We start from the raw sequence: 9,758 nt of genomic DNA, 5'->3' as shown, positions 1-9,758 counted from the left end.
ACAGAGTGCATGGGTGCCATGCTGCCTGCTCCTTACTCCCATGGAAATCCTGTTCAGCCACTGTGGATGCCACGAGGTGTGCTGCCCTGCTCTGCTGCCAGATTTGATCTTGGGTAAATCAGCTGAACTCCAGAGGAGGGAAATGGTGATGGGTGGTATGCAGTTCTTGGAGCTGAAGCTGCAGCTCCTGTTCATCTGGACTATGGGGTAGGACTATCAGCATATGTCTTGCTCCAGTTTTGTTAGCAGCATGTCATGAAATCCAGTATGGCTCTGTGGATGGTGCTAAAGGTGGGGATCACAGGGAATCTGCCAGAAGTGCACTTTTGTCATCCAGAGGTGTGTAACGGATCCTGCTTCCTTGGCGGGTGATGAGGCAGAAGAAGATTAATACTGTTGAGAGTAGAACAAGTCCAATGAAGAAAAAGGCTGCAAGTATCAAGATGGCTTCTCCAGGACTCAAAGTTTTGCCAAAAAAGTTGCCCCCTTTACTGTCATTTTCTGTTAAAAGAGAAGCAGTTAACAAGAAGCCTACACACGAATCTGAAGAGTTTTAAATGACATTGAAAAAAGTCCTCACCCTTGCCAGTTGTTCTGTTTCCTGCAGTGTTTGTATCGTATGCTTCAGTTGTGAGGCCTCCTTCTGAAGGAGATTTCAGCTCTGTGCAGAGAAAGAAAAAATATAGTTAAAAGCCTGATTAAGTACTTTTTTTTTTTTCCTCTTCTCAAAAGTTTAGCTGATTTTATTTAATTACTTCAGTCTTGTTGATGTGAACAGAAATCAGGATTAGATCGATGCAGCTATTGCTCTGGGCAGCTCCATGGGCAAAGTCCCCATTCTCTGGAAGCATGTCTGCTGCTTCATTGCTTACTGTAGTGACAGGACAAGGGGTAACAGTTTTAAACTGAAAGAAGGTAGATTTACATTGGACATAAGAGATTTATTATGATAAGGGTGGTGAGACACTAGCACAGATTTTCTAGGGAAATTGTTGATGCCTTATCCCTGGAAGTCTTCAAGGGCAGGTTGGAGGGGGTTTGAACAACTTTGTCTAGTGGAAGGTGGTGGACCTGGACTAAAGATGTGGAGAGGCTCACAAAGCACTTTTGGATTCAGTCACAAGCATCACTCAAAAAGTTTAGCAACATTTCTTGCTCAAAGGGTAGAGTATGTCTTGGACAGGGTGAATGATCATTGTCTAGAGCATCTTCTATTTAAGCTGTTCTCTGCCCATGCAGGAAGGAGCTGGGATAGCTCTGGGAGCTGGCAGTGTTTGCATGGAGGAACCAGCACCATGCTGGTGTAAAGGTTTTCCTGCACACCACATGGCAACAAGCCTGAAAAATAGCTTTGCAGTTGTTTTCTGCACCATCTGCAACTGATTAATGGTACACAGACCACCACTTGATTAGAAGGGCTCTTGTGAAGAGACAACTGTGTTTCAGTTTCAAAGTGCAGCAAAGGCAGGATTGGACGTGGCACTTGGTGCCATGGTCTAGCCTTGAACTCTATGGTAAAGGGTTGGACTTGATGATCTGTGAGGTCTCTTCCAATCCTAATAATACTGTGAGACTGTGTGAAAGATTGTCTTTCCTGTGTCCTTAGGGGTGTTTGTTCTGTCCCTAGATGTTGCTAACTGGCCATGGCAGTAATGTCCAGATGCTTCCCACCAGCATTCAGGGTACAGCAGTGACATTAGCTCTCTTAACTTTCCTCCCTGTCTCCTATCCAATCTGCTGTGATATCACCTCCAAGTCCTAGGACATATTTCTGATACTGAACCTGATTTATTGATTGTGTAGGTCGTCTCCATGCCAGCGTGGATGTGATCGGCTACGTGGCAGTGCAGAAGCCACGTTCCAGGGTTTTCTGCTACAAGTTCAACGGTTTGGAAAGTCCCAGGAAAGAGGTCATACACATCTCCTCTGTGTTCCTTATCTGTCTGTGGCAAGGTAAAATCAGAATCATGAAAGCTGTGCCTCAAATATCCTCTCTGGGCACTGACAATCTAGGTAGGATTTCAGATCCTCAAGGCAAATCAAATGCTTCTTGTTTTATTTTTCTAGTGAGCTTTGTTGGGGGGCTGAGGTCTTTGGACACCTCTAAATTAATAAATTAATAAACAAAAGAAGACCCCTCCTGAGGACTCCACATGCTGTCTGGATACAGATGTTCCTTTGAAAGACAGATACTTTTCAGACGGTCCTGCCCTACCAAGCTGTCACAACATAACCCCATACACTAAGAATGCATAACTGTCTCCTCCTTGAATCTTCCCTTTTACTCATGGGTTAGCACTGGTCAGGCCACACCTTGAGTGCTGTGTCCAGTTCTGGGGCCCTCAATTCAAGAGAGATGTTGAGATACTGGAACGTGTCCAGAGAAGGGCAACAAAGCTGGTGAGGGGCCTGGAACACAAACCCTATGAGGAGAGGCTGAGGGAGCTGGGGGTGTTTAGCCTGGAGAAGAGGAGGCTCAGGAGTGACCTCATTGCTGTCTACAACTACCTGAAGGGGCATTGTAGCCAGGTGGGGGGTGGCCTCTTCTCCTAGGCAACCAGCAATAGAACAAGGGGACACAGTCTCAAGTTGTGCTGGGGGAAGTATAGGCTGGATGTTAGGAGGAAGTTGTTGCCAGAGAGAGTGATTGGCATTGGAATGGGCTGCCCAGGGAGGTGGTGTAAGCATCATCACTGGAGGCCTTCAAGAGAAGACTGGATGAGGCACTTAGTGCCAGGGTCTGGTTGACTGGATAGGGCTGGGTGCTAGGTTGGACTGGATGCTCTTGGAGGTCTCTTCCAACCTGGTTGATTCTATGATTCTATGATTCTATAAGCATGTGTTTTAACCCAGCTAACTATGTCCTCCAATAGTGGCATTTATTCCTGTTTCATAACAGGCTCAGAGTAGAAGCTTTGCAAGAATGTAGTTCATTTTGTATTTCTTTCACATGCAAAATTCCCACCAACCTCAGCATCAGCCCAGGCCTCCATACCCAAGCTGCAAAGCCAGGACTTTTTTTGCAGACATCTCCCATCAGACTGCAAAGATTTTACTTTCATTAATTTTACTAACCTTGAAGATGAAGGTCTGTGCATGGAAGTGGACTGTATGTACATCCACTTCATTGCCCATTCCTATCAAGTACCAGTTTGTCCTGTCACCTTCATTCATCGTCAGACCTAGAAGACTGTTATAAATCTTCCCATTGATTGCTGGAAGAATGAAAAAGCAAAACTGATTAAGAGTGATGGTACAGGTGATGATAACCCTCACTTCAGCTACACCTTGCACCTTTTCTTGAGGTAGAAGTGGTGTCCAGGTAGAAAAGGGACAGGCATGTGTGGAAGGGCAAGGGCTCTCTGTAGTGCTCCCTACCATTGCACAGAGACAGTTGTGGTCTTGTTTCAGTTTCCAAACCATTTAAGTACTTAGAAGCAACCAATTTTCTCTCTTGAAAAATATCAGATTGGGTTTGAGATCAAACTCTTGAATAAACAGGGTTACTCTTGAATAAACAGGGTTACTCTTGAATAAACAGGGTTTACGCCAAGAAAAGAATTGTTGCCTAAAATGGGAATCATCTGTAGAAAGAGAATTTTGCTTTGCCAGGGCTGCTCCTGCCCCTATCCAGTTTGTTCTGCCTGGCTTTTGGGCAGGTTGCCACTACAGCCATACTTTCAAAAGGTCATCCTTAAGCTCACACAGAAGAAGCCTGCAAGGAACGCAGCTCTCATATGACAAAGGGAGGCTGAGAGGGTGGCCACTTCTCAAGCATGTAAGATCAAACTGTTCTGCTGCAAAAATATCTTAGCTGAGTCTCATGAAATCTTTTTGTTTCCAGAGCTGCCATGTAGCTGAGTAATTGTAGGCTAAAGCCAATGTCTTCTTAAAAGGGCTGTGAAAAATAAACCTCTCTCCTCTTGGCTGAGTCATACATACCATGCATGCAGTTGCCATCTTCAAACTTTTCAGTGGAATTAAACTCATCAGGATTCTTGTGAAGGTATGTTTTGATGTTTTCTTTCAAATACCAGGATTGATTTTCATCAAACACCATAAACAGAAGAGTAAATTCACGATCAATGTCTTTTCTTAGACCTTTTTCATCTAGAGTTCCTTTTCTGCAGACTACAAGAGGTCCAACCAGACCACTGTATGTGTCCTGGAATAAATATACACATGAACAAGTTTTCATTTAATCCAGTTATGAAATAGAGATAGATTATAGAGTAAATAAAGGTGAAATTCCAGTTTCCTTTAGTTACTTTGTCTGTTGTGGGTTGTTTTATTTATATTTACATTTATTTTTATTTATATTTTTCTTTGCATGGCCTCATGGTAATGTATCAAAGTAATGTATCAAAATAACTTAGTGCCTCCACCCAAAATCCCTTCAACTGTTCTTTAAGGAGGGAATCACATTACCATGGTCTATCCCTAGGTATTTCAGTAGATTAAATTACCCAGGCATGTGCAACTGTTGCTGAAGAGGACAAAGCATCTAACTCTGTAAATCATTCCTCTAGCCCATGGTCCTCACATAGATGTGAAGCAGAATCCTTTCAGAAACACTATGTGAAGCAGGATGCTTTAGCCAAAGCAATATAATCTTTAATGACCATGTCATTAATTACCTTGACAAAGTTCACTGTTGAGTAATAAACCCAAGTGATACAGTTTGGATCTGTTTTACCAGGGCCAGATCGTTCTGGGACATTCCACCTGTAGGTGTTTATTTCCCCTGAAACAGAGAGAACAATTTTAACAGCTGTATATTAGAGTCTTAGAATAACCTGTAACTGAGATCTGTTACCCTCCTCATCAAAACATGATCTGCATCAAAATGATCTGTGGAAGCACGCAGCAATGGGATATGAATGTGGTTCTGCCTTCCAGGAGGTCATTGAGTGGTGTAAAGCCCCCAGAAAAGGAGATCTGCAAATGCTACTGGCAGCAGTGTCATCCCACAGAGGGAATTCTGGAGACAGGACTCTTCATATTTCTCCCTGGCCAATACTTGCAGTAAATTGTTGATCCTGGGTGCCGATGCCTAAGGTCAGTTGCAGATGTTGGGAGCCAAGCTCCAGCAAATGCTTCTTGGCCTTTCTCAGTTGAAAAGGGCAAAAAGATGTGGCAGTTGCCAGTGGGATTTTGCAGATGGTGCTGCAGCAGCGTTATCAGTCCTTAGCCAAGAGTGCTGAGTACATACCAGCCTGTTGACTAGGAGTAATGAAGGGATCTGTTCCTCTTCCAGCTAAGCTTCTTCTCCCCAGAAATTACCCAAGAATCCCTTCCTAAAAGCCCACATCCTCCCTGAGCAGAGATTCTCTGACCTCTGATTAAAAAACCCAACCCAACCCATCCCAAACAAACCCCACCAACAAAACAATCTGATGGGTAAATTATCTATTTGGGTGAGAAGCAGTTCTCCACAATGAAGATAAACCACATCTGTGTTCAATATGAACTGAGTTGTTTCCCTGATTTGTTTTTTTATTTGTATGTGTTTCTCTTTGTTTGGGGATTTTTTTGTAGTTTGTTTTTTGGAGGGTTGGGTTTGGTTTTTTTTTTCATTGGTGGTTGGTTTTTTTTTTTTTCATTGGTTGTTTTGTTTTTTTTTACTCCAGGGAAAGGCACAAGACCCTTTTTGCTGCTGGGTAAATGGAGGAGGGGAGAGCGACTGGACAAAGGTGTGCAGCTGAGAGCTGTTTTGGTTTAGGCTACTATGGATCTACTCTCTGGGTCTCCTTACCATGCCATCCACAGTCTCTTGAGGAGCTGGCAGTGCTCTTGGGAACAGTTTGGCAGAACATAAATATTACTGATGACAGGTTCATAGTGCAGTAGAACTAGATGAGCTCCAGGAAGCTTGGGGTGAGGATATCTAGCCTGGCCAAGGAAGACAGCCAGCAAGGATTTCTAGATTATGATAGTGGGGTCTGAAGTTCCCAGGAATTAGTCTTATTTAGAGGGGCTTGATTTGCACCTTAACTGCTGCTCCCTTACTCCTAAGGAAAAGTCAGAACATAGAACAGAGGAGACTCTTGCCAGGGAGTCCTTCCCTTTGGCTTATGGTTAAACAGTTTCCCTTGCCTCGCTCGTCTCAAGCCTGCCCCCATGTGGACACAGGAGACATGGCAATAGTGTTCTCGGCTGTCAACAAAACAGCATCAACGACCTCATGGAGCAAACAAAACAAGGAAACCATAAAAAAATTGGCTCTTTTTCTGGCCGATTGGTTGAGGCTTTGCTTGTTTGTTTGTTGGGTTTGGTTTTTCCTCCCATGTATTAGCAACAGGTGTTCATTTATTAAACTCCAGCAAAGCAGATGTGGGGTCACATTAGCCTATGAATGCCTAAGTGACTGTATTCATAGGATCATAGAATCATAGAATCAACCAGGTTGGAAGAGACCTCCAAGATCATCCAGTCCAACCTAGCACCCAGCCCTAGCCAGTCAACTAGACCATGGCACCAAGTGCCTCATCCAGGCTCTTCTTGAACACCTCCAGGGACAGTGACTCCACCACCTCCCTGGGCAGCCCATTCCAATGCCAATCACTCTCTCTGGCAACAACTTTCTCCTAACATCCAGCCTAGACCTACCCTGGCACTACTTGAGACTGTGTCCCCTTGTTCTATTGCTGGTTGCCTAACAGAAGAGGCCACCCCCACCTGGCTACAATGCCCCTTCAGGTAGTTGTAGGCAGCAATGAGGTCACCCCTGAGCCTCCTCTTCTCCAGGCTAAACACCCCCAGCTCCCTCAACCTCTCCTCATAGGATTTGTGCTCCAGGCCCCTCACCAGCTTTGTTGCCCTTCTCTGGATATGTTCCAGCACCTCAACATCCTTCTTGAATTGAGGGCCCCAGAACTGGACACAGCACTCAAGGTGTGGCCTGACCAGTGCTGAGTCCAGGGGAAGAATAACCTCCCTTGTCCTACTGGCCACACTGTTCCTGATGCAGGCCAGGATGCCATTGGCTCTCTTGGCCACCTGGGCACACTGCTGCCTCATCTGCAGCTACTATCTATCAGTACCCTCAGGTCCCTTTCCTCCTGGCTGCTTTCCAGCCACTCTGTCCCAAGCCTGTAGCACTGCTTGGGGTTGTTGTGGCCAAAGTGCAGAACCCTGCACTTGGCCTTGTTAAATCTCATCCCATTGGCCTCTGTCCACCCATCCAGCCTGTCCAGGTCCCTCTGCAGGGCTCTCCTACCTTCCAACAGATCCACACCTGCTCCTAGCTTGGTGTCATCTGCAAACTTACTGATGTATTAACACAGTTATTTACAAGAAAGAAATTTCAGCTTGTAAAGTAGTTTAGTACCTTAAAATTTATTTTCATTTAGTTTCCCACTGGAGCTGAAGACACTGTGAAAAAAATTGCATGGACGATAGGAAGCAAAGATATGTACTTTTTGGATTGAATATATTGCCTGGGTTTGACTTCTTACCATATCACAGTATCACAGTATCACAGTATCATCAGGGTTGGAAGAGACCTCACAGATCATCAAGTCCAACCCTTTACCACAGAGCTCAAGGCTAGACCATGGCACCAAGTGCCACGTCCAATCCTGCCTTGAACAGCTCCAGGGACGGCGACTCCACCACCTCCCCAGGCAGCCCATTCCAGTGTCCAATGACTCTCTCAGTGAAGAACTTTCTCCTCACCTCCAGCCTAAATCTCCCCTGGCACAGCCTGAGGCTGTGTCCTCTTGTTCTGGTGCTGGCCACCTGAGAGAAGAGAGCAACCTCCTCCTGGCCACAACCACCCCTCAGGTAGTTGTAGACAGCAATAAGGTCACCCCTGAGCTTCCTCTTCTCCAGGCTAACCAATCCCAGCTCCCTCAGCCTCTCCTCGTGGGGCTGTGCTCAAGGCCTCTCCCCAGCCTCGTTGCCCTTCTCTGGACACGCTCAAGCATCTCAATGTCCCTCCTAAACTGGGGGGCCCAGAACTGAACACAGTACTCAAGGTGTGGTCTAACCAGTGCAGAGTACAGGGGCAGAATGACCTCCCTGCTCCTGCTGACCACACCATTCCTGATGCAGGCCAGGATGCCACTGGCTCTCTTGGCCACCTGGGCATATCATAAACCCAACATAAAAACAGAAGTACAAAATTCTGGCAGGTATTTCTCTATTTGAAAAACTTCAATGCTGTGAAAATAATTTCCCACTGTGTTCCTCACTAGAAACTGGGGCATTTTTGATACACTTTTCCCAAAGACTTTTGCTTCCTGGCAGGTACATCTTGCATTTTGTGCATCAGCTCTGAACGCAAATGTCAGTTCTATGTAGATTAGGAGGGAGGCAGAGTTAGTGTTGCTGACTGGGACTCTACCACTGCCTCTCTCAGTTTTAAAGACGGTGTTAAGAATGGCCTGGAGCCAAATGCAATGCTGGCCTATGCTTCTCCTGCCATGATTATCACAGTATCACCAAGGTTGGAAGAGACCTCACAGATCATCAAGTCCAACCCTTTACCACAGAGCTCAAGGCGTGACCATGGCCACGTCCAGCCTTGCCTTGAACTGCCCCAGGGACCATTTCTGCCTTTTTTGGAGGCTGTTCAGTGATATTACAATACTGTTCATTCTCTGCCTTAACATGCCTGTTTGATCAAGAACTTACATGTATAACTCCACAGATCAGTATCTGAATGAAAACTTTCTGCCTAGTATGCCTGGAAGAACATATAGGTATGTGTAAACCTTAGAAGAGGGATTATTATTACTATGTTTAAATGCTTTCTCATAGAGCCTGTTAGCTCAAACAAATAAATAAAAACAAACAAAACTAAACTGAAACCAAACAACCCCCCTAAAAAAAGAAAAAAGAGAAGAAAAGGGGGGAGGGGAGGTGGGGGAGGGGGGGGGGGGGGGGGGGAAGGGAGAGGAGGGGAGAGGAGGGGAGAGGAGGGGAGAGGAGGAGAGAGGAGGGGAGAGGAGGGGAGGGGAGGGGAGGGGAGAGGAGGGGAGGGGAGAGGAGGGGAGAGGAGGGGAGAGAAAAAGGAAAAAGAAAATTAAAATTAAACAGAAAAATAAACAGAAAACTAAAACTAACAACAAAAAGTCTTACCAGGGAGGGTAATTGGTGTCTCAGGTTGTTCTTCACAACCCACTTCTTCTACACCATGTGCGCTTATCGAATAAGGCCTGCTGGCTTTGTTCTTAAATATGATCAGCACCGATTCACCCACCTCAGCGTGGAGTAAGGGTCCTAAATCACACCAGAAGAACGCCAGTTATGACAATGCTGCTTTTCTGAATTTAACAAATCCAGAAGTGGAGTGGAGCGGAGCAGAGCCCAGGCACGGAGCCAAGGCCTTTCTCAAAACCCCTGGGCTCTTCTGTTCTTTCAGCAAAGCAAAAAAAGTCATGGGTTTGTTAGCTCAGGTCGTGAAAACCTCCACACATATAAGTAAATACTTCTTGTATAGAAGTAGAATCATAGAATCATAGAATCATAGAATCAACCAGGTTGGAAGAGACCTCCAAGATCATCCAGTCCAACCTAGCACCCAGCCCTAACCAATCAACTAGACCATGGCACTAAGTAATCCTATGATAATCCTTTTTCAGTCAGCGAGAGGAATTGTTCACTCTGGAGACAGATCTTTGGACAATTTGTTTTAAGGAGAACCCTTGTGAATGTTTGTTGTAACATTCAGAAGTTTACCTCTTAAGCTGCTAGTGGCTTTTGATTTTATTTTTTTTTAAAACTTTTTATTGCCAAAAAGAAATGTCAAATCA

The 9,758-nt window shown here is 45.2% G+C and overlaps 1 protein-coding gene across 1 annotated transcript in view; it reads right to left on the bottom strand.

Moving 5' to 3' along the window:
- Nucleotides 1-298: 298 nt before the first annotated feature.
- Nucleotides 299-9,758, bottom strand: part of HEPHL1 (hephaestin like 1) — a 43,856-nt gene continuing 34,396 nt past the window's right edge. Inside the window, 7 exon segments of the mRNA XM_064140544.1 lie at nt 299-501; nt 581-661; nt 1,784-1,943; nt 3,076-3,215; nt 3,943-4,165; nt 4,638-4,744; nt 9,085-9,225. Coding sequence (XP_063996614.1) covers nt 299-501; nt 581-661; nt 1,784-1,943; nt 3,076-3,215; nt 3,943-4,165; nt 4,638-4,744; nt 9,085-9,225 — 1,055 coding nt within the window.

The sequence above is a fragment of the Pogoniulus pusillus genome, chromosome 3, assembly GCF_015220805.1.
Source record: "Pogoniulus pusillus isolate bPogPus1 chromosome 3, bPogPus1.pri, whole genome shotgun sequence".
NCBI lineage: Eukaryota > Metazoa > Chordata > Aves > Piciformes > Lybiidae > Pogoniulus > Pogoniulus pusillus.
Note: the sequence above shows the minus strand (reverse complement) of the source record. Positions and strands in the feature narration are given on the sequence as shown.